At 41.8% G+C, this 24567-nt stretch overlaps 1 protein-coding gene across 1 annotated transcript in view; it reads right to left on the reverse strand.

Moving 5' to 3' along the window:
- The window catches only part of PDCD1LG2 (programmed cell death 1 ligand 2), a gene marked incomplete at both ends in the record, with an annotated part of 86048 nt that overhangs the window by 42783 nt on the left and 18698 nt on the right, over positions 1-24567 (reverse strand). The window contains 3 exons of the mRNA XM_079706443.1: positions 4663-4712; positions 9758-9895; positions 17465-17731. Coding sequence (XP_079562569.1) covers positions 4663-4712; positions 9758-9895; positions 17465-17731 — 455 coding nt within the window. The remainder of the gene's footprint in view (positions 1-4662; positions 4713-9757; positions 9896-17464; positions 17732-24567) is intronic.

Raw genomic sequence — 24567 nt, forward strand, 5'->3', positions numbered from 1 at the left:
GGGCCAGCAAGAAGGAATGGGGAGGGCATTCCAGGCAGAAGATACAACATGAGCAAAGGCACAGAGGTAGGAATGAGCTTGGCATGGGAACAGGAGAGGGAGAAGGATGCCCTGAAAAGCCATGCAAAGGAGTTTGGACCTAGTTTACAGACAGGAGACTGGCATGATGATGAAAACAGTGTAGGGAGAATCGGACCTCACAGAGTGTGCCGGCTCCACTCAAGGGGACTTTCCAAAGCTATCTGTACATTTTAAAATTTCTCATTGGGTGTTGGTAAGGAAACAAGATATTAGATAAGTCAAATCTATTTCATGTAATCTCTTCATTTTACTGAGAAGTAATTTCCAAAAACTGTAGTTTGATTTTATCAAGTATTTTTTGGTTACAAGTCTGTTGTTTTTTTTTCCCTCTAGATCTACTCAGATATTCTTTATTTCAAAATACATAAAGTGGCAGAGTCTGATGCCACAGATGTTCTTTTGTTGCTGAAAGGTTGAGAGGCAGTGAGCTGAGAAAAAAATCCTGCTGAAATATACAAAAAACCCTAAATAGTTAGTCTGCATGAAAATCTGGGGTGGCAGCTACATGGATGAGCAGGTATTAGACAGAGCCATGGTCATTTGGACAACTCCAATGACCAGAAAATAGATGGCCACATACTTCTATTTTTAAAGGCTCTGAGAGGTCTGATAACTTGACTTATTCCAAGCAAAATGTTCCCCTCAACTCCTGATACTGTGATGGTTAATTTTATATGTCAATTTGGCTAGACTAATGTGCCCAGTTGTTTGGTGAAATGTTAGTCTAGATGTTGCTGTGAAGGTGTTTTGTAGATGTGATTAACATTTACTGTCAACTGACTTTTTTTTTTTTAAGATTTTTTTGATGTGGACCATTTTTAAGGTCTTTATTGAATTTGTTGCAATATTGCTTCTGTTTTTATGTTTTGGTTTTTTTGGCCCTGAGGCATGTGGGATCTTAGCTCCCTGAAAAGGGATCAAACCCACACCCCCTGCATTGGAAGGTGAAGTCTTTAACCACTTGGACCGCCAGGGAAGTCCCTACCGTCCACTGACTTTAAATAAAGCAGATTACCTTCCATAATGTGGATGGGCCTCATTCAAACAGTTGAAGACCCTGAGAGCAACAACTGAGGTTTCTCAGAGAAGAAGGAATTCTGCCTCAATACTGTAATGTAGAAATCCTACCTGAGTCCCCAGCCTGCTGGCCTGACCTATAGATCTGGGACTCAACATTGCACCTTCAGCTCTTACCTGAGTTCCCAGCCTGCCAGCCTGCCCTACAGATTTCATACTTTTTGGTCTCCTAGTGGTTCTGTGGTTCTGTTTCTCTGGAGAAGCCTGAAGTACCCCTCCCCCCCAACAACACGTACCAAGTTTTCTCGGCTGTCCAAACACTGGGCCCCAGACCTAGCCTCTTCCTATTTCTCAAATCAGTATCTCCATGTCTGGCTCCCTCTTCTTCCCAGGGGATATTATCCAAAGCATTAAATCCATTCTAAATAAAGAGTTAATAACTGATGAGCAACTTTTTAGGGAGGAAATTAAAAAGCTGAAAATCTAACACATTGATATTTGTCTTGACAAAACCATAAAACATTATGCTAAGTAAAAATGAGTAATTTGTTCCTTTAATACTTCATCACTAGTGATCATCAGTCAAGTTCTACATTTTATGCAGCTCTAAACATGATTACAAAGACTTGGATCAATCTGAAAATAACTCTGAATGCAACTGAAACATGTAGAACACAAAATAATGTCATGTATGTATGTACATGACAAAGATGAATGGAAATACAGATAAACACATAATTGTTTGTTTTTTTTAAATATATTGTCAAGGACCATGACTTTTCCCACCCCACACCCAAGGCAGACATTATTCATTCATCAATCACCACACTTTCCATCTAGAAATAGTCTTCCAAACCATCCTTATCTCTGCTCTAGGCATTCCCTACACCTGACATGAGGCCTGTTTGCCCTTCTGGATTTGGTCCAACTTTCTCAATTTACAGATGACAAAACTGAAGCACAGAGAGGGAGCAGATCTTACCTAAGATTATGTAGCTAGCTCACAGAAAAACTTAAATCTAAATGTCTTGAATTTTAATTGTGACCTCTTTTTTTATAAAAATAAATATTTCAGGCATAAAATATAGAGAATAATGTAATGAACATCTGTATAACCACTACCCAGTTTGAGGTTAAATTTGATGTTTATCACTTCCATGCTATTTTTGTACTTTTATATCACATGACTGTTTCCCATAAACACTACTTAGGGGTTGTTTGCATGTTTTTAAATTCTCTGTCATTGGTAATATGCTATCTGTATCTTTCTGTACCTGTCTTTCCTCTCCAAATTATATTGTTCAGATTTATTCATCTCAAAAATACATCTAGTTTTGGTGCTTTCATTTTAATTACTGTCTAGTCTTCCTATTCATCTTTTCTCCTATTGATTCATATTTGATTATTTCTAATTTGTTGCTATTATAAGTATTAGTACCGGGTACATTCCTATGTGTGTCTTCTATGATGTATATCTAAGTGGTCCTGACTTATTTACACTGTACCACATATTCTCAGGTAAGTGCCAAGGAGGGGTGAGGGAGAAAGAGGAGAGAAGCATCATTCTCTCACCTCCCTGACTCTCCCTTCCTCCAGGTTAAAAGGTAGAGACTGTGACTATATATAATTGTGGAGGGGCGGGGGGCCGGTCAGGGAGAGGAGCAAATTAGTCCCATTTCTTTAACTTGATTTTTGATCAAGATAGTTACTCTATTTTGAATTTCAGACACCATTAAAAGAAGGTGTGAAATTTTTCTGTTTATAAGGAGCTGTACTGGTTAAAAATGACGGTGATACACTGTTAATCCACGGAAGTCACTTTATAACAGTGCAATATTCAGACCATGTGGCAGGCCATAGGACAGACATTTAGGTTGGCAGCAAGCCTTTGAGCGTTCAGTTCTTCAAATAGGTGTTTCTGCCTTCATTACTCAGATCCTAGGCTCTTTCCTGACAATATTTTCTCTCTAGGAAAGAGCTTGAAAACTGGTCATTGACAGGCTCAATTAGCCTACGGGCATGTTTTATTTAGTTTGTTTGGTATTTGAAATACTTTCAGCCAGCATTTAGTAATTAGGTCGTTTTTATATAAAAATCTGGATTTCCATCTTCTCAGGCAATGTTAGGCTAGTGCTAAATTGACAGGGAATATACTCTCCAATTTGTTGAAATCCCTCCCCCACTCCCTATCAGGTTATACTAGACAGTGTTTACTCATTTCATCACCTGCCTGGCCCTAGTAGGCATTTGAGTTTATTACCTCTGTGCTCAGGACTTCCACTACGCTTTCTTCCTTATGCTGAGCCATAGAAGGAGTCGCTTATACACTCTGACCTCGTGAAATTCAGACAAATATTGGGCCTATCCCATGGAAACTCACATGTAGGCCAAGCAGATCAATTTATAGGAATATAGGGTTTTTGTTTCTCAAGAAATGAATGTTTCCATCAGGCCTGCCAGCATTGACCTGAAAGTTTTCTGAGTCAAGAAAATCTTGCTGCTGATTCAGAAAAGCTCAGGGTAACAGTCCGGCCTAAGCTGCATTTCTTTCCTGGTGCTGTGCCCGGGGATGAGTATACAGTCACAGGATGTAGTTTCAAGAATCGCTTTCAGGGAAGTGGTGGAGACGGGGAGGGTGCAGGAGCCTCTTTTCATTTCATTCTTTTAAGTTTTATTTTGTGCTTATAAGCTGCCATGTCTGATGCATAAGCCAGACACAGACCCTGTATTTGAAGGTTTTCTAGGGTTATTTTCACAATTGGTGCCTCTGGAATTTTGGGGATATATTCAACAGAATTTGAAAATGAACAGTTCTGAATATTCTGACTAGCTGATACATAGTTATTTAGAAATTTCTATGAATTGCCTATCATTATTTTGATGACTCATAAACTTGTGTGTCACACCATGTGATCCCTAGATTGCAGGGAAAGGCAACTTTCCCAAGAAAGCCAGAAATACCCATCTTACAATGAGACCCAAGCCTGTTGGTCCCCAATACACCACTTCCCCAGGGTCTAAGCTTTTCACCCAATGAGCCTGAATGATTTCAGCAACCCTACTTCTCCTAACCTCCAGATCACATCCTCTCTCTTCCACAAAGTCCAGCTCCATGCCGGTCAACCTCATGACATACTTCTACATCCCCAGCAATGCCCTTGACACACAGCCCCCAACAGTGTGCTTAACAACTGTTGCAAAAACATCAGCTGTTGATTATGCCACAGTTGAATATCTTCTCCTTACTGTTACATTTAACCGTGCATCTAATTTTGTGAGCCCAGATGTCCTGTGCCTTATTTTCTAGGGGTGCTTAGGAATACAGACAGACGAAAGGCTATATAGTTGTTCTGTGGCTATACAAGACACCATCTTGTTCTCCAAGAAAGGTATGGAACAACGCAGGGTTGCAAGAAAACCGGGCTAAAAATGCCACTTAACAGGAAGATTCTGCACGAGCCTAAACTATTCAGTTGCCCTTGGTGCATTAATAGAGGTTATTTCTTAATTCATGCTGGGAGAGGAAAGGGGGTGAAAAAGAAAAGAAACATCATGATTACTCACAGCTCTGTCCACCGCCCTCCTTACCGTGGTGACAGATCTTTTCGTTGTGTCTGGAAAAGAAAAAATCCAGGGATGGGTGAAGACTAACGAGGAAATAGTTCTGTTTATAGGCTAAACAATGGCAGAACAAAAAATAACTCCAAATAAATCCACATATAGAAGTCCAAATGCCCACCGTGGTTTGAGACCTCAGGCTGAATATGACGAAAAACCATACTCTTAGGAGAAAACTGTGAAGAAAGAAGGCCCCCACTTACTTCCCATTCTGTTGTCTGCCTCTGGCCCCCAGGTACTCAGAGGCTGAGGGGCTGCTAATTTGGGTATTCAGCCCAGGAAATGTCTCTGAAATTATCTCTCCCTGTTCTGCTTTAGTCCTGAATACCACTTCCTTCCTGTCTTCCCTAAACAGAAGGTCTGATCAATTAATTTACTCTAAGGTATAAATGACATACTTGTTCAAAGTAATTCCTGGGGCAGAAGCACAAGTTCACATGATGGGACGCTGCTGATCACCGTTTCCCTGGTTTCATCTCTTTCTCAACCACTGATTTCACATGTTCCCTCCCACTCTGATTTTCTTCCAGGGCTTGATGCCCATGTCCTACAGTTGCCTGGGTTCCTGAACTCAATCCATCCCTAATTCTGCTTTTGCTCTGTACATGAGATTCTTTGTAACTCCCTCGTAACCATCCTGACCTTGGCCTGGACTCAGAGGGCTTCTATCCCACACTGAAATCTCCTCCAAGAGTGTTTGTAGGGCTTCCCTGGTGGCGCAGTGGTTGAGAGTCCGCCTGCCGATGCAGGGGACGCGGGTTCGTGCCCCGGTCTGGGAAGATCCCACATGCCGCGGAGCGGTTGGGCCCGTGAGCCATGGCCGTTGAGCCTGCGCGTCCGGAGCCTGTGCTCCGCAATGGGAGAGGCCACAACAGTGAGAGGCCCACGTACAGCAAAAAAAAAAAAAAAAAAAAAAAAAAGAGTGTTTGTATTTGAAAGGAGCCCAATGGTTAGCCTATAAAAATTGCCCTTGAATGTTGGAGATTGAGTGAAGGTCTCTAATGCCTGAGGTCAGTGCTGCCATTCTCTGTGGTTCTCATGCAAGCATTAGCCAGCATATTTGGCCTTTGGTTTAAATCCCTGCAAAGTCCTGGCTCAGTCTTTTAGGGCAGTGCCACTCAAAATGTGGTCCATGGGCTGGTACCAGTGGGTGAACTGATTGTTAACAGTCTATGATGAGATAGATATAGAAATCAAGTATAAACATTTAGAAACTTTTATAGAAATTCTTTTAATATGTTTTGGTTTTTAATGATCATATTTATTGAAATATATTATATTTATTGAAATACCATATTATATTTATTGAATCCAGTAGAAATTGGAAATACTGCTCTATCCCATAGAGTAGCTCCTAGCCACATGTGGCTATTGAACACCTACAATATATGAGCACTTAAAATATCACCAGGGACTTGAATTTTTATTTAATTTAAATAACCACATATGGCTACATTGTACAGAGCAGGTTAGCATACATATCTGCACATGGGAGGTTAAATGTCTAAAATTCTAAAACGTCTATATATGCCAGGTAATGTTTTAGACACTGGACATATACTGATGAATAAGAGAAACACAGTCCCTGAACTCAGGAAATTTAAAGATTAGCAGATGAAGCAGAACTTGACATTGTTTTTATAATAGAAGGCCAACTTCTTTTCTGGAACCCAGCAAGTCACCCTGCAGCCGTGAACTATTGAATGGTTCCTCTTAAGTGGAGATGGTAAACAGAGCCCTTTATGGACTGTCAACAGCCTCCCTATACACCTTGGTGTGCAGAGCTGGTTACTGAGACATAGGTGGGTAAATCTATTTAGGAGCCAAAGAGCCTTCTGGGTGGACCTGTTTATTTGACTCTGATAGATTTAGAAGTTTGGGACAGCAATGTTGCCAAGAGGAACTCAAGATAAGGCAGTTATGACTGATGTCCCAGGCTCAATACAAAGGCTGAGCACAGAAGAGGCTGGCTGGGCACAGCTGCTGTTAAGGCAGGAAGCCCCTTCTGCCACACCAGCCCATGAGAATCTTGCTTTAGGAGCAATGGTAGAACGTGTGAGGGGAGCCAGAAGAGTTGCCATCCTGCATCACGCTGGTCTGTGTGGGGATTTGGACTGGCAAGGGTACCTTTGTGTGCTGGACACAGACACCCAGAGGGAAAAGAGATGTTGCACAGCAGTAGAAACAGCTGCAGCTCAAAACCAGTGCCCTCTGGTGAACTGACCTAGCTCCCCAGTAACCTTCCTGCCTGTTTTTTTTGTTTTTTTGTTTTTGGCGGTAGGCGGGCCTGTCACTGTTGTGGTCTCTCCCGTTGCAGAGCACAGGCTCCGGACGCACAGGCCCAGCGGCCATGGCTCACGGGCCCAGCCGCTCCACGGCATGTGGGATCCTCCCAGACCGGGGCACGAACCCGTGTCCCCTGCATCGGCAGGCGGACTCTCAACCACTGCGCCACCAGGGAAGCCCTTCCTGCCTGTTTTGAAGCAGCACTGACCTTGGGGGCTAAGCAAGCCTCCTGACAGTCTGTGGGAGGTGGGGAAGTACATACTGTAAGAGGGAGACACTGGACTTCTTGCTGAGGTAGGCAGGTGGGTACTTGAGGATTTGGAAAATTAAAAGGGATGCAATTCCATTTATAGCCCAAGCTATTAAAACAGGCCCTAAGTATGTAATGTGTGCTGAGTGCACTGAAAGGAGAAGTAGGTGCTATGGAAATATCTAACAAGGGGATTTGAAGTAATGGGTGTCGTGAGGGAGTAGAGTCAGGTGTGGGAGTAGAATCAGGGAAGGCTTGATGAAGTGACAGCTTAGCTAAGATTCAAAGGATGACTCCAACTCAGGTGGACAAAGAAAAGAAAGTATTTTAGAAAGAGTGAATATTATATGAGAAAACTCAGAATTGCAAGAATGAGATACCTCTGTGGACCAGACAATTCTGTACGGCTAGAGCTTGGAAAACGAGGGTACAAAGCCGAGACGTGAGTCATGTGACCAGGGGCTTGTTGGGACTTCACCCGGTGAGCAGTGAGAAGTCATGGAAGAGGTGTGAGCAGAGGAGACACGGTAGATTTGAGAATTTAAATGCCTGTTCTAGCTAAGTTGAAAATAGACCACATTGGAGGCAGGAGTGGGTGCAGGGAGACAAGTAGGAGGGTTCTGCCCTAGTCCAGGATGAACCACAGTCGTGGCAGTGAGGTTGGATCAATAAGCTGGAAAATGTTATTCTCATATTGCTTCCTGCATCAGATGGAAAAAACACCTCAAAGAAGTTGAGTGATTCGTACAAGATCATAGAACCAATATGTGGGAGCACCAGGTCTAGACCTAGCTTCTGTCACTGGTTTAAAGCTCTATCCAGAGTACCAGAACTTCTCAAGCTTCTTCTGTGATGTGAGTTTGTGTACATGGCAGACGCATTTCCACATGTGTATCTGTTTACTCCCTTGCAAGAAAGCAGATCCCAAAGCACAAGAGTTAGAGAGGGGGGTTATTACATAGGCAACGGTGATTTCACTCTGGTTCATTAAAAACAGATAAGGAATCATTTGAAAATGTATTCACTTACCTCTTATTAGTAACAAATCTCTCCCACTCCAGTTGGTGCCTGAGACTTGCACCCAGCTTGAAGCTACTGATAGCTTCACTTACTCTTGAGATTGGGATGGGGGATGAGGGGAGGATTTCTTTTTTCTGCTCTGTCTTTAAGAAATGTGGCTCCATTTCATTTTCCCAAAGAGAGTAGGGACAGAAGACTCTGCTGCTCATTTCTGAGGTGGCTAATGGGCTCTCAGGTCCCAGGTCTGGAACCTTGGTTATAAAGTTGTTTCTGAGAGGTATGTATGAGGGAGGTAATCAAAGAATGCAGAAGGTAAGATTCTGATGAGCTGCATCTGTCATGACTCTCTGAGGTCATAGATTTGCAGAAGTGATTCTGTTTAGTCAAAGTTCTTTGGGGCAAGACCCTGTAATTCCTCCTTTATGGTGAATTGCCCTTCCCCTCCACTTCTATCCCCTCTCTCTCTCCCCGCTCCATTTTTCCTCCTTTCCTCCCTCCCTTCCCTTCTTCCTTCCTCCCCAACCCCCCTCTTTCTTTTGACAATAGTTCTTGGATCCTGGATTCCATAGTAGAGGGTTTTGTGGTTAATACCCAAGCTAATGCACACACAGGTCAAAGGAAAAATTATGACAATATTTCACGGCAGATGAGACTACAGAAGTTAGACTGTAGACGTAGGATAACAATCACCTAAAATCCCCCCAATTCTCAAATAGTGACCATTCCAAATTCCTACTGAATTATTCCCAGATGCATTTTCCTTTTCTATAGGCCATGTTTAGATCTTGGGAGGAGCTCACTGGGTGCTGACAAAGGAACAGTTTTGGAAAGCACCAGATAGGCCTGCAGGTATTCTGGCATGGGCTCAAAGGCCACAGGCATGCTCTGTCCCAGCTGTCACAATAGAATAGGAATGGGTTGGTGAGCATGTGACAGGGTGAGGAGGGAGCTGGTGAAAGACCTCAGGGTACCACCAATCATGTGCTTTCCCTACCCCCAGATGGCCTCATACATTTTTCCTTTCCTTACCCAACCAGAAGATTCAGATTCTTGTGGGGAGGAGGAGGGCTCAGCCCAGCTCAGACCCAGAATGGAGAAAGGAGGAATGAGAACTAAAGGAATCCTCATAAAGGATCCTGGCATCCTCCCACGAGTGAACTCTGACCACATACTCATCTGTATTGCGAAAATAACACTGATCTCACGAGGCTAATGACATTTTCTTGGCTCAAAGATCACAGCAAACAATTTCGGCCACAGGAACAAAACATTCCTTTAAAAATATTCAGTGTAAAGATTCCAGCTCCCTGAAGGCTGGAGCCATTTTTTTTCTGGGGGAAAAATCATCAGAAAAAGCCCAAAGCAATTCATAAGCCCTGCGTGGACTTAGTTTGAAGCTGGGCAGCTGTAGGCCAGTGAGGCTAAGCAGAGCCTCACACTGCAGATACCCAGTCCACTCGGTTACCATGAATGAAACTCACTTACCTTTTCCAGAATAAAACTTTTGGCAGAGCCGTTTTCTTAGGACTATCATTGTGGCTATGAACATTAAAGCAATGATGAAGGAGAGGATGAAAATATGAAGCAGTGAAGACGGAGGGATCTCGGGGGATTCCAGATCACCTGGAGGAAAGAAAAGCACCAGAATCCCATTACATGTTAGCTTAGAGGTAAACCAACAAGTTGGCTAAATGACTGGCTTATAACCAACATGGACAACTTGCATTGAGCATTTACTCCATGCCAGGTACTGTCCTATGAATGCTGTATGTATATGAATGCTGTATATATATGAATGCTGTATGTATATGAATGTTGTATGTATTAGCTCTTTTACTTCTCACGACCACCCCATGAGGCAGGCTCTACTATGACCCTCATTTTACTGATGAAGAAAGTGAGGCACAGAGACCTTTCCCAAAGTTATACAGTGACATAGCTGAGATATAATCCAGGCTGCCTGGTTCCAGATCCCATGCTTTTCATCATTCTGATACACCTATCATATTATGTCTTCCTTCTTTCTTTCTTTCTTTCTTTCTTCTTTCTTTCTTTCCTTCCTTCCTTCTTTCTCCCTTCCTCCCTACTTTCCATCCTTCCTTCCTTCCTTTTTTCTTCTTTCTTTCCTTTCTTTCTCTCTCTCTCTCCTTCTCTCCTCCTTCATCATCTCTCTTTTTCCAGTAGGATAGTCCCTCAGCCCAAATATGTCTCCTCACTCCACTGTCAAGCACTCCTGGTGCTTAGAATTTTTACCATCAGTTATTCAATCTCCAGGACTAACAGGATCCTTTTGAAAAAATAGAATATCATACCTTAGCATGAATCACTACAACTAGCCCTTTTCCTTGTCTCAGCTAATCAAGGTCTGACAGTGAGGAAAAGATGAATTAGTAGAGAGGTGGATGAGAAGAGTAATTTTGGAGGTTGGGGGAAAGCCTTGTAAAGGAGAGCTCTGGTTCGAATGAGGGCCCCAGACTGACAAAGGGCAGGCCTGGAGGGGCGTCCACTGTAGGGAGATGGAAGGGTACCCAGGGTAAACTGTGCCCTTTCCAAAAGGCTGAATTTTGCCTCATGGAGTAACTCATAAAGAATAAACATAACAGGGAATTCCCTGGAGGCCCAGTGGTTAGGAGTGTGTGCTCTCACTGCTGAGGGCCTGGGTTCAATCCCTGGGTGGGGAGCTAAAATCCCACAAGCTGGGCAGCGTGGCCAAAAAGAGAAAAAAGAACATAATAGCCTGGTCCAGGCAAAACTGCTCATGAGGAAGGGCTCAGTCCTGCCAACTGCCCTCCCCCTCCCCCATCATAGTGCTGTCTGAGAATCACAGACAGCTTTAGCTGAGAAGGGATCAGATATCATTTAATGTGAGGCCTTCGTTTTACAGTTGAGGAAGTAAGGCTCTGAGATGCTAAATTATCTATAGGGTCATCACTGCTAAGTAAGTGACAACGCCAGGATTGCAAACCTAGATCTGTCTGATCCAAAGCATAGGCCCCACAGGTATTTGTCTCTATCCTTAAGACTGTGGTGAACATTACGAAAAAAAAAAAAGCATTAAGAAGCCTGGTTCATCTACACATTGGATAATCCATATATAAAAATTTTAATTGAGGTATAATTGTCATATAACATTATATTAGTTTCAGGTATACAACATAATGATTTGATATTTGTATACACTGTGACTGATCACCACAATATGTCTAGTTAACCTCCCTTACCATACATAACCCGTATTAATTCATATCTTCTAGGAAATGCTGATTAAGCACTTGCTACACGTAGCACCATAAGTCAAGGAGTTCTCACTGTCCCCACAACAGGAGAGGTCCCTACTTCAGTGCCTTTATGCAAACCCTTGTCCTATGCAGGTTCCCTCATAGTCCCTTCCACACACAAACTCTACTTATTCCTGAAGACTTTCTAACATTGAACATCCAACAGGACATCAGTCTGCTTCAATTGTAAGTATCTGAAGTGCAAAGATTTTCTCTAAGTCATCTCTGAATCCCCTACAGAGCCAGGCGCCAGCTACATGAAAGGTGTCAATAAGGATTTGTTGGGCTGAATTGACCATCTGTCTATCTAGTCTACCTTGCCCAATCTTCCTTGTCATTAGTTACCTTGTGGCAGACTGCTGCTTATCCCTTAAATCCATTCTCCATTTCTTCTCTAGTATTAGCTAGGGATTAGCTGGACACATGGCTTCTCTGAGACTACATTTCGAAGCCTCCCCTGCAGTTAGGTGTGGCCAGCCACGTGAACTAAGTTCAGGACTAGAGAATGGGTCTTTTGAGTCTTGACCTTCAAGCACTGAATGTGTCTCTTTTCCATTCTGAAGGCTGAAACATGAATGTGGCAGTGACCCAGCTTTGACAATTCAGCAGGGGTAACATCCTGGAGAGTGCCAGAGCAACAAGATGGAAAGAACCTGGATTACTGAATGACTTTATGGAATATAATGACTTAACTGCTCTGAACCACCTTCTATCTCTGAATGTGACATCAGAGAGAAATATACTCCTGCTTTATTTGAGTCACTTTATTTTGAGGTTACTTAGCCTATATCCTAATACATCTTCTTTTAGATTGTTTTATAGTAATTGCATGCTACTTAACAATGATGTCATGATGCAATGGGAAAAACATTGGATTTATCCTATCCACAGCCTCATGCACTCACAAGGAAGTCATGCCTCTCGCTAAAGGTACCATATTTTTTTTCCTGTTTCATCCTTTCTAACTGCTAAGGACTTTACAAACATATTTCATTTAATCCTCACAATAACCCTATTAGATATCTACCATTATTTACCCTCATTCTACAAATGAGAGGCTGAGTTCTAGGGTGGCACAGTCATACGTTCATGTTCTCGGAGCTAGTAGGTAGCAGAGAGAGGATTTGAAATTTAAGTCCATCTGACTTCAGAGCCCATGCTCCTGACCACTGCCAGAAAGTCACTTCCAAGTCTCCTGGGAGAACTTCTCTGCCAGCCCTACAAGGGTCTTGTTATAATTATTTCCTGTGTTCCAATCTCATTACATTTCCTAATGAAAATGCAACACTGCCTTCGTGAAAGGAACCCTGTTTCAAAGGGAAAATGATCTCATTGCTCCTTCATTTCTGATTGAAAATTAGGATGTTCAGTCATCTATTCTAGAGCCACTGGAGCACCTCCAACCCCAGACTCTCACTGCTATATTTGTTTTATTCATTGACTTCTGGAGGAGCATGTTGTGGGTCACAGAAGTCAGCAGTGAGCAGCTCAACTTATGAGAATGAGTAGAAAGGGGACAGTCATAAGACAATTTAAAAATGCCTTTGTGAAACAGAAGCAAGAATGCCTTTGTGGGAGAATGCGTGACTTTGGTTATTTTGTTGCTATTTTGTTGGTATTTGTATCACAAACTAGGGGATCATTTGACTGCTCTGATCTGGCTGTCCACACAGACTAGCTGCTGGGATGATGGGACTGGGGTCATCCAAGACTAAGTCTCCAACCCATTAATCTGACATTTATTGAGCACTTACCATGGGCAGAGCACTGAGGTTTTGCTTTAGTTTGGACATAAAGAAGACTCATGTGAACAATTAAAATACATGGAAAATAAAATACCAATGAAAGAGAAAAGACAAGTACAGTCACAGGCAAACAAAGAAATGGTACAGGCAATAGGTTTTAGGAGGCAAGATGAGGGAAAGATGCCTTGTACCCTGGAGTTACCTGAGCTGCCATGGAGAACTGGTGAAGAGGGCGAATAATGATATTTTATGTGGAAGAAACTGCTGAGCAGAGAAGTCATGGTGATGGGAGAGGTACAAGCAGGTTCAGAGAGTACAGGGAAAGGAAGGGGAGCTGCCTGGAGCAGAGGATCCGTATCAGGGGATGGGATGAATATAGAGCTGGGAAGGATTCTCAACCTATCTCCAGAGACTGGGTGAAAATCTCTGACTGCACAAAGATTCCTCCATTTCCCTGCCAGCCGCATTCATGAGTGGTATCCTAGGAGCTCCCAACCTCTGATGCAGACCCCACAGGTCCCTCCCACGATTTTTGACTATTCCTTCAGCTCTGTTGGCTCCCTTGGAGAGAAGAGCCAGCTTACTTCATTCTTAACTTCTCACCGCCTCAAGGTTTCCAGAAGAATGGTTAGTCTGCTCTTCCACCTCTCTACCATGAAGAAAAAAAATACTGATGTACTCAGTGATGTGAAGTGTAGATTCCAGTTATTTCCAAATTCATCCTATCCAGGCCCCTGTTTCTCAGCAAAGCTCCTTATATAAGTGTCATTCTAGAAAACCACATTTCATCCAAAGTATTGGCCAAAAATTAACCAGGCAGAAAATTCCACATAACAAAGGAGAGTTTACTAAACAATTCTTGGAAAAAAATAATTCCCCTGGGATTGTAATATACAAGACTCTAGACCTCTGGTACGAATTAGTTATAGCTCAATTTTTATAAGGTGACAAGTCTGGTGGTCTTAGCTGTGATTAAAAAAAGAGGTAGAGAATATTGAAAGGTCCAAACTTGCCTAATTCACTATTTTCACTCAAAGTTGGCCCTAAAAATGGTAAGTTGCTAAATCCTTAGCATGAATCCTCTCCTTACTTCCTCATTTCATCATAATAACTTAGTTAGAAAGAAGCTGGGCTAACTTTAGCCCTGGAATTGGGTGGCCAAGTGTGGATAGGTGGGGAAGTGGGGAATTGGGGGTTTGAAGATGACAACGGAGCTGGCTGCCTCTGAAAACTATATCAGGGAGGATTCTTTTCTTGTAAAAAAAAAAAAAAAGAAATGCTAGGAAATTAATGATGAGATGGGCATTGAGTCACTTCAAAGTTCTCAGTCTGGTCTACAGATTGGTGCCAATCCATGATAAAATTTAATTTGAGATAGAGCAGGTATCTCTGGTGCCCCAACTCATATTCTGCCTGTCTTACCCCTGACTTCAGCTATGGCTGAATGTGGCTGAATGATGGATGGTCCTGTGCAGGTTCTAACTCACTTCCCCCAGACAGTCTTGCCTCAACCATGTGCTACTTTTATGCCAGGGCTCCCGCAATGCTGAGGGTTGGTCCCTTTCATCATTACTTCCAGTGACCCATTTGTAGAATTTTTGCTTCTCATCTCCACAAATATAGGCTCCACTGGATTAAAGGTCCAGCTTCCTAGTGGCAAGTGCTTCTACCAAAGGATGCTGTACCAAGGGATATGTTCTATTGCATCTAGATACTGCCTAGTCAGCTTGAGCTCTACCCACTGTCAGACCAGCAGGCAAAGAAAAGAATCATTGCACTGGTAGAGTAATCAATCTTGATTACCAGGAAGAACTCAAATGCTGCTACATAATGGAGGCAAGGAAGACTATGTCTGGAACTCAGGGATCCACTGATTCTCTGAGTCTTGTTACTTCCATACCCAGTAACAACAATGAAAAGGCAATTGCAGCAACTTCAGTCTGCTAAGGGCAAGGTGACTACGGGCTCATGTCTCTCAGGGTTGAAAGTCTGAGTCACCCCTAACCCCTATTTCTCTCCACCTTCCAGGCAAACAAACTATTCCATCTGAAATGCTGAGTGAGGGAAATCTAGAATGTATGGTGGATGAGAGAAATGACAAACATCACTTATGGCTTGGGATCAGTTGCAGCAGCAGGAGCTGTAACTTGTTCCATGAACTCTCGTATATGCATCTTGTGCAGAGATTGTATCTACTTCCCTGCCTGAAGGCTCAGAGACAGTGGACTTAACGTAGGGCATGAATGGATGGACCTGAGCAGCGCAAGGGATAGACTGTTGTAGTCCTGCCTCACTTCCTCTCAGCTTCACCTCTGATTTCAGCCACAGATTGGGTAGAATTCGGGGTAGGCCTTGACTCAGTTCATGGTCAATGATTCACCTCAAGTTGATACATTGCTTTCTGCCCTGGAATGACTTTGATGCTAGAGATGCTGTGGGGAGCTCACTCAGCCCACATGCATGCATAGCTCACAGTAGAAGGAAGTTAACACTCCTGGGGACAACTGTTAACCACTGGGGGTAAAAGCAGATGGATTAGTCCTTCCACCTGAAGCCCTTTGAGGGCATCTTAGGAGATGATCTATACACTTCTCAGGTGGTCCTTGAGTATTTAAGCTTCTATTGTCCACACCAACAACTTTGATAATGCACCCTTCTATTTGCTTTTCCTTCTTTCCTGTCTTGATTTCCTAAACCTCTCACTTCTGCTCCCCGGGGTCATCACCTAAATACCTGCATGCCACACAAGTCCTTATTATAGGCTCTATGTTATCTAACTAAGGTAAAGGGCAAATAGTGAAATATAATGACAACATAGCAAATCTTCTATAAAGTCAAATTTATCATAACTAGGGACTGTTCTTTATTTGGAGATTATATCCTTTATTGGTATGATAGCAGAATAATGACTCCCCTCAAACATGTCCATGTTCTGAAACCTGTGAATGAGTTATCCTACACAGCAGAAAGATTTTGCAGATGTGATTATATTAAGGACCTTGAAATGGGAAAATTATCCTAAATTATCAGGTTGAGGTATGTATTGTGGGGAGGCATCTAATGTAATCACAAGGGTCCTTAAAAGGTGGAAGGATACTTAAAAGGTGGAAAAGGTGGTCCTTAAAAGGCAAGAGAGTTAAAGAAAGAGATGTGATGACAGAAGCAGAGATCTGAGTAATGCAATTGCTGGTGTTGAAGGCTGTAGGAAAGGTCCACGAGCCAAGGAATGCAGGTGGCCTCCAGAAGGCAGAAAAATCAGGAAAATGAATTCTCCCTTAGAGCCTGTGCAATCCTGTCGACACCTTGATTTGAGACCAGTGAAGCCCTTTTCAGACTTCGGACCTCCAGAAGAGTGAGGTTAAGCCCATGATGTTTGTGGAACAATAGGAACAATAGGAAACTTATGTCTCTGGTGATAAAATGACCTGTCTCTTATGAAATGATTATGATACTAGATGTTAACTCTCTTATTTGGCAAATGAATGTTCTCGGCAGATAAAAAAATTGTCAGACTACCAAAATTGTCAGAAATTTTGCTGGTGCACGAAATTCTAAAGTATGGGATTCAGCATAGCCAGTGAAGGCTCTAAATGATTTTTTTAAGAGGTCAGTTTTCCTGGAAAACCCTAAAACCACTTGGCTGGCAGCGAAGCCAGCAAAGTAATATTCATACTGCTGACTCGTAGCACTGTGCCTGAATCACAATGATGAGCCTTTATGCTGGGTATTTTCAGTTTCCTCTCTGGATCCATTCTCTCCACTCCAACACTCAGTTCTGAGCTCTGAGAGGTTGACTTTATGAACATGTCAGTGGAATTCCACCTGGGCTCTGCTAATGCGAAGCACCAGCAGGAGACTGGAGGGTGGGAGGAGAACGAGGTTGTGGTATCCATTCATCAGCTTCTGCTCTTTGGAGTTGAGGTAGGTGGCAGCATCCCTGTATCGGAGGACACAGCTCCCTTCTCCAGGTTCCAGTAGTCTCTCCAGGGTGGTAATTGCTCCCTGACTTTTGAAGCCCCAGGTGTCCTGCACTACCTTTAGTACTTTCTCTAAATTCTAATCCCACCTTCATAAATAGTCCCTTTATTACACCGTCCTCAGATTACTTATTCTGAATGTGCCATCCATTTCTTGCCTGAACCCTGACTGGTAAGCTAGGCAGCTCTTACCTTGGTCAATGATGGCCGAAGTGAGTTCCTTCATATTGGCATTCCAGAACACACAGCTGAAATTCCTGCCAGGGTGTGGCCTTAGGCGCAGAACACTAGTGACCTGGTAGAGGCCTTCAGAGGTCTTGGTGTGGCTGGTGTTGGTAGGAACACTGATATTTGGCCAGGACACTTCGGCCAGGGGATAGCCTACAGCCTGGCAGGTGAGCTCTACCTCATCTGTCCCTGGGACCTTAAGGTTGCGAGTGTTTATTTTCTTGTAGGAAGCTGGACAAGAGAAGAAGAAAAAGAAATAAGTCTCTCTTTTCTGATTCCCGTAGATCTCTGTACTCGATGCCACGTGAAATAAAATTATCATTACCAATGTTAAGTACTAATAGTTTTAACTTGTTAAACATTTCCTATGTCCCAAATATCATGCTATTTTACATACATTGAATTATTAAATTTTTACAATACAGCAAAACAGCATTGTTAATATACCCAACTTTTGTTGAAGGTAATTGAGGCTAGAGAGGTCGAGATTTCACTCAGAGGCACAGGGCTTTTAACTGGTGGAGCCAATTTATGCACACTCGAGGTTTGATTCCAAATTTCGGTGGTGCTTTACCCTACCACAATCTGTGGCATCCTGTATTAATGTAAATTATCTTACAATTGGGGATTGGAGAAAAGAGAGGCTGGATAAACTAAATCACTAGATAACCCCCACATCTCACTTTATTTAGTACTTTTTCTAACATCTTCAGGAGAAAATTTTCTTTCCATGTCCTCCTTTCCTCTGTCCTCTTTAAGATTAAGAGGAGAAAAAATAAGGACCTAGAAATCTGTTGGAGGTCAGATTCATTGCCATCTTGGTCCCAGATGGTTCCATCTGGGTTTGTTTTTTTTGTTTTTTTAACACTTTATTGGAGTATAATTGCTTTACATTGCTGTGTTAGTTTCTGCTGTATAACAAAGTGAATCAGCTCTACCTATACTTACATCCCCATATCCCCTCCTTCTTGCATCTCCGTCCCACCCTCCCTATCCCACCCCTCTAGGTGGACAAAAAGCACCGAGCTGATCTCCCTGTGCTATGTGGCTTCTTCCCACTAGCTATCTATTTTACATTTGGTAGTGGAAATATGTCAATGCCACTCTCTCACTTCGTCCCAGCTTACCCTTCCCCCTCCCTGTGTCCTCAAGTCCATTCTCTACGTCTGTGTCTTTAGTCCTGTCCTGTCCCTAGGCTCTTCAGAACCATTTTTTCTTTAGATTCCATATATATGTACTAGCATACGGTATTTGTTTTTCTCTTTCTGACTTACTTCACTCTGTATGACAGATTCTAGGTCCATCCACCTCACTACAAATAACTCAGTTTCGTTTCCTTTTATGGCTGAGTGATATTCCATTGTATATATGTGCCACATCTTCTTTATCTATTCATCTGTCGATGGACACTTAGGTTGCTTCCATGTCCTGGCTATTGGAAATAGTGCTGCAATGAACGTTGTGGTACATGACTCTTTTTGAGTTATGGTTTTCTCAGGGTATATGCCCAGTAGTGGGATTGCTGGGTCATATGGTAGTTCTACTTTTAGTTTTTTAAGGAACCTCCATATTGTTCTCCATAGTGGCTGTACCAATTTACATTCCCACCAACAGTGCAAGAGGGTTCCCTTTTCTCTACACCCTCTCCAACATTTATTGTTTGTAGATTTTTTGATGATGGCCATTCTGACTGGTGTGAGGTGATACCTCATTATAGTTTTTTGTTTGTTTGTTTGTTTTTTGCGGTACGTGGGCCTCTCACTGTTGTGGCCTCTCCCATTGCGGAGCACAGGCTCCGGACGTGCAGGCTCAGCGGCCATGGCTCACGGGCCCAGCTGCCCCGCGGCATGTGGGATCTTCCCGGACCAGGGCACAAACCTGCGTCCCCTGCATCGGCAGGCGGACTCTCAACCACTGTGCCACCAGGGAAGCCCCTCATTGTAGTTTTGATTTGCATTTCTCTAATGATTAGTGATGTTGAGCATCCTTTCATGTGTTTGTTGGCAATCTGTATATCTTCTTTGGAGAAATGTCTATTTAGGTCTTCTGCCCATTTTTGGATTGGGTTGTTTGTTTATTTCATATTGAGCTGCATGAGCTGCTTGTATATTTTGGAGATTAATCCTTTGTCAGTTACTTCGTTTGCAAATATTCTCTCCCATTCTGAGGGTTGCCTTTTCGTCTTGTTTATGGTTTCCTTTGCTGTGCAAAAGCTTTTAAGTTTCCTTAGGTCCCATTTGTTTCTTTTTGTCTTTATTTCCATTTCTCTAGGAGGTGGGTCAAAAAGGATCTTGCTGTGATTTATGTCAAAGAGTGTTCTTCCTATGTTTTCCTCTAAGAGTTTTAGAGTGTCTGGCCTTACATTTCGGTCTTTAATCCATTTTGAGGTTATTTTTGTGTATGGTGTTAGGGAGTGTTCTAATTTCATTCTTTTACATATAGCTGTCCAGTTTTCCCAGCAACACTTATTGAAGAGGCTGTCTTTTCTCCATTGTACATCCTTACCTCCTTTGTCGTAGATTAGTTGACCATAGGTGCGTGCGTTTATCTCTGGGCTTTCTATCCTGTTCATTGATCTATATTTCTGTTTTTTGTGCCAGTACCATACTGTCTTGATTGCTGTAGCTTTGTAGTATAGTCTGAAGACTGGGTGCCCGATTCCTCCAGCTCCCTTTTTCTTTCTCAAGATTGCTTTTGCTTTTCGGGGTCTTTTGTGTTTCCATACAAATTGTGAAATATTTTGTTTAGTTCTGTGACAAATGACATTGGTAGTTTGATAGGGATTGCACTGAATCTGTAGACTGCTTTGGGTAGTATAGTTATTTTCACAATGTTGATTCTTCCAATCCAAGAACATGGTATATCTCTCCATCTGTTTGTATCATCCTTAATTTCTTTCATCAGTGTCTTACAGTTTTCTGCATACAGGTCTTTTGTCTCCTTAGGGAGATTTATTCCTAGGTATTTTATTCTTTTTGTTGCAATGGTAAATGGGAGTGTTTCCTTAATTTCTCTTTCAGATTTTTCATCATTAGTGTATAGGAATGCCAGAGATTTCTGTGCATTAATTTTGTATCCTGCTACTTTACCGAATTCATTGACGAGCTCTAGTAGTTTTCTGGTAGCATCTTTAGGATTCTCTATGTATAGTATCATGTCATTTGCAAACAGTGACTGTTTTACTTCTTCTTTTCCGATTTGGATTCTTTTTATTTCTTTTCTTCTCTGATTGTTGTGGTTAAAACTTCCAAAACTATGTTGAATAATAGTGGTGAGAGTGGACAACCTTGTCTTGTTCCTGATCTTAGAGGAAATGGTTTCAGTTTTTCACCATTGAGAACGATGTTGGCTGTGGGTTTGGCATATACGGCCTTTATTATGTTGAGGTAGGTTCCCTCTACGCCTACTTTCTGGAGAGTTTTTATCTTAAAGGGGTGTTGAATTTTGTCAAAAGCTTTTTCTGCATCTATTGAGATGATTATATGATTTTTATCCTTCAATTTGTTAATATGGTGTATCACAATGACTGATTTATGTATATTGAAGAATCCTTGCATTCCTGGGATAAACCCCACTTGATCACGGTGTATGATCCTTTTAATGTGCTGTTGCATTCTGTTTGCTAGTATTTTGTTGAGGATTTTTGCATCTATGTTCATCAGTGATATTGTCCTGTAGTTTTTTTCTTTTTGACTTCTTTGTCTGGTTTTGGTATCAGGATGATGGTGGCCTCGTAGAATGAGTTTGGTAGTGTTCCTCCCTCTACTATAGTTTGGAAGAGTTTGAGAAGGATAGGTGTTAGCCCTTCTCTAAATGTTTGATAGAATTCACCTGTGAAGCCATCTGGTCCTGGGCTTTTGTTTGTTGGAAGATTTTAAATCTCAGTTTCAATTGCAATGCTTGTGATGGGTCTGTTCATATTTTCTATTTCTTCCTGATTCAGTCTTGGAAGGCTGTGCTTTACCAAGAATTTGTTCATTTCTTCCAGGTTGTCCATTTTATTGGAATATGGTTGCTTATAGTAATCTCTCATGATCCTTTGTATTTCTGCAGTGTCAGTTGTTACTTCTCCTTTTTCACTTCCAATTCTGTTGATTTGAGTCTTCTCCCTTTTTTTCTTGATGAGTCTGGTTAATGGTTTATCAATTTTGTTTATCTTCTCAAAGAACCAGCTTTTAGTTTTATTGATTTTTGCTATCATTTCCTTCATTTCTTTTTCATTTATTTCTGATCTGAAATTTATGATTTCTTTCCTTCTGCTAACTTTGGGGTTTTTTTGTTCTTCTTTCTCTAATTGCTTTAGGTGTAAGGTTAGGTTGTTTATTTGAGATGTTTCTTGTTTCTTAAGGTAGGATTGTATTGCTATAAACTTCCCTCTTAGAACTGTTTTTGCTGCATCCCAGGTTTTGGGTCGTCGTGTTTTCACTGTCATTTTTTTCTAGGTATTTTTTGATTTCCTCTTTGATTTCTTCAGTGATCTCTTGGTTATTTAGTAGTGTATTGTTTAGCCTCCATGTGTTTGTATTTTTTTCAGATTTTTTCTGTAATTGATATCTAGTCTCATCGTGTTGTGGTCAGAAAAGATAGTTGATATGATTTCAATTTTCTTAAATTTACCAAGGCTTGATATGTGACTCAAGATATGATCTGTCCTGGAAAATGTTCCAGGAGCACTTGAGAAGAAAGTGTATTCTGTTGTTTTTGTATGGAATATCCTATAAATATCTATTAAGTCCATGTTGTTTAATGTATCATTTAAAGCTTGTGCTTCCTTATTTATTTTCATTTTGATTGATCTGTCCATTGGTGAAACTGGGGTTTCAAAATCCCCTACTATTATTGTGTTACTGTCGATTTCCTCTTTTATGGCTGTGAGCATTTGCCTTATGTATTGAGGTGCTCCTGTGTAGGGTGCATAAATATTTACAATTGTTATATCTTCTTCCTGGATTGATCCCCTGATCATTCTCTAGTGTCCTTCTTTGTCTCTTATAATAGTCTTTATTTTAAAGTCTATTTTGTCTGATATGAGAATTGCTACTCCAGCTTTCTTTTGATTTCCACTTGCATGGAATATCTTTTTCCATCCCCTCACTTTCAATCTGTATGTGTCCCTAAGTCTGAAGTGGGTCTCTTGTAGACAGCATATATATGGGTCTTGTTTTTGTAACCATTTAGCCAGTCTATGTCCTTTGGTTGGAGCATTTAATCCATTTACATTTAAGGTAGTTATCAATATGTATGTTCCTATTACCATTTTCTTAATTGTTTTAGGTTTGTTATTGTAGGTCTTTTCCTTCTCTTGTGTTTCTTGCCTAGAGAAGTTCCTTTAGCATTTGTGGTAAAGCAGGTTTGGTGGTGCTGAATTCTCTTAGCTTTTGCTTGTCTGTATAGGTTTTAATTTCTCTGTCGAATCTGAATGAGATCCTTGCTGGGTAGAGTAATCTTGGTTGTAGGTTTTTTCTTTTCATCACTTTAAATGTGTCCTACCAATCCCTTCAGGCTTGCAGAGTTTCTGCTGAAAGATCAGCTGTTAACCTTATGGGGATTCCCGTGGATGTTATTTGTGGCTTTTCCCTTGCTGCTTTGAATATTTTTTCTTTGTATTTAATTTTTGATAGTTTGAGTAATATGTGTCTTGGTGTGTTTCTCCTTGGATTTATCCTGTATGGGACTCTCTGAACTTCCTGGACTTGACTATTTCCCTTCCCATGTTAGGGAAGTTTTCAACTATAATCTCTTCACATATTGTCTCAGACTCTTTCTTTTTGTCTTCTTCTTCTGGGACCCCTATAATTTGAATGCTGGTGCATTTACTATTGTCCCAGAGGTCTCTGAGACTGTCCTCAATTCTTTTCATTCTTTTTTCTTTATTTTGCTCTGCAGTAGTTATTTCCAATCTTCCATCTTCCAGGTCACTTATCCGTTCTTCTGCCTCAGTTCTTCTGCTTTTGATTCCTTCTAGAGAGTTTTAAATTTCATTTATTGTGCTGTTCATCATTGTTTGTTTACTCTTTAGTTCTTCTAGGTCCTTGTTAGACGTTTGTTTTATTTTCTCCATTCGATTTCCAAGATTTTGTATCTTGTTTACTATCATTGCTCTGAATTCTTTTTCCAGTAAACTGCCTATTTCCTCTTCAATTGTTAGGTCTGGTGGGTTTTTACCTTGCTCCTTCATCTGCTGCATATTTCTCTGTCTTCTCATTTTGCTCAACTTACTGTGTTTGGGGTCTCCTTTTCGTAGGCTGCAGGTTCGTAGTTCCCGTTGTTTTTGGTGTCTGCCCCCAGTGGATAAGGTTGGTTCAGTGGGTTATGTAGGCTTCCCGGTGGAGGGGACTGGTGCCTGTGTTCTGGTGGATGAGGCTGGATCTTGTCTTTCTGGTGGGCAGGACCGCATCTGGTGATGTGTTTTGGGGTGTCTGTGAACTTATTATGACTTTAGGCAGCCTCTCTGCTAATGGGTGGGCTTGTGTCCCTGTTTTGCTAGTTGTTTGGCTTGTGGTGTCCAGCACTGGAGCTTGCTGGTCGTTGAGTGGAGCTGGGTCTTAGCATTGAGATGGAGATCTCTGGGAAAGCTCTCGCTGATTGATATTACATGGGGCTGGGAGGTCTCTGGTGGTCCAATGTCTTGAACTTGGCTCTCCCACCTCAGAGGTTCTAGCCTAACAGCCGGCAGGAGCACCAATACCCTGTCAGCCACATGGCCAGTTACATGGGGAGTTTCTTGCCTTTTGGGAAGTCTGAGGTCTTCTGCCAGTGTTCAGTAGGTGTTCTGTACGAGCTGTTCCACATGTAGATGTATTTTAGATATATTTTTTGGGGGGAAGGTGATCTTCACATCTTACTCCTCCACCATCTTGAAGGTCCTCTGGGTTTGGTTTTTCTGTTTTTGTTTGTAGCTTCCTTTCTTTTCTCTGGACACTGTAACTTAAAGATTTATGTTCATTCCTGCTAAAGGTGGGGGTTGATGGCTTTTGAGCAAAGACCTGGAACAGCTCTGGCAACACTTTGAAGATGAATGAGTTAATACACATAAAGTGCTCAGAAAAGGGCAGGAACACAGTAAG

The sequence above is a fragment of the Hyperoodon ampullatus genome (genome assembly GCF_949752795.1).
Source record: "Hyperoodon ampullatus genome assembly, chromosome: 6".
NCBI lineage: Eukaryota > Metazoa > Chordata > Mammalia > Artiodactyla > Ziphiidae > Hyperoodon > Hyperoodon ampullatus.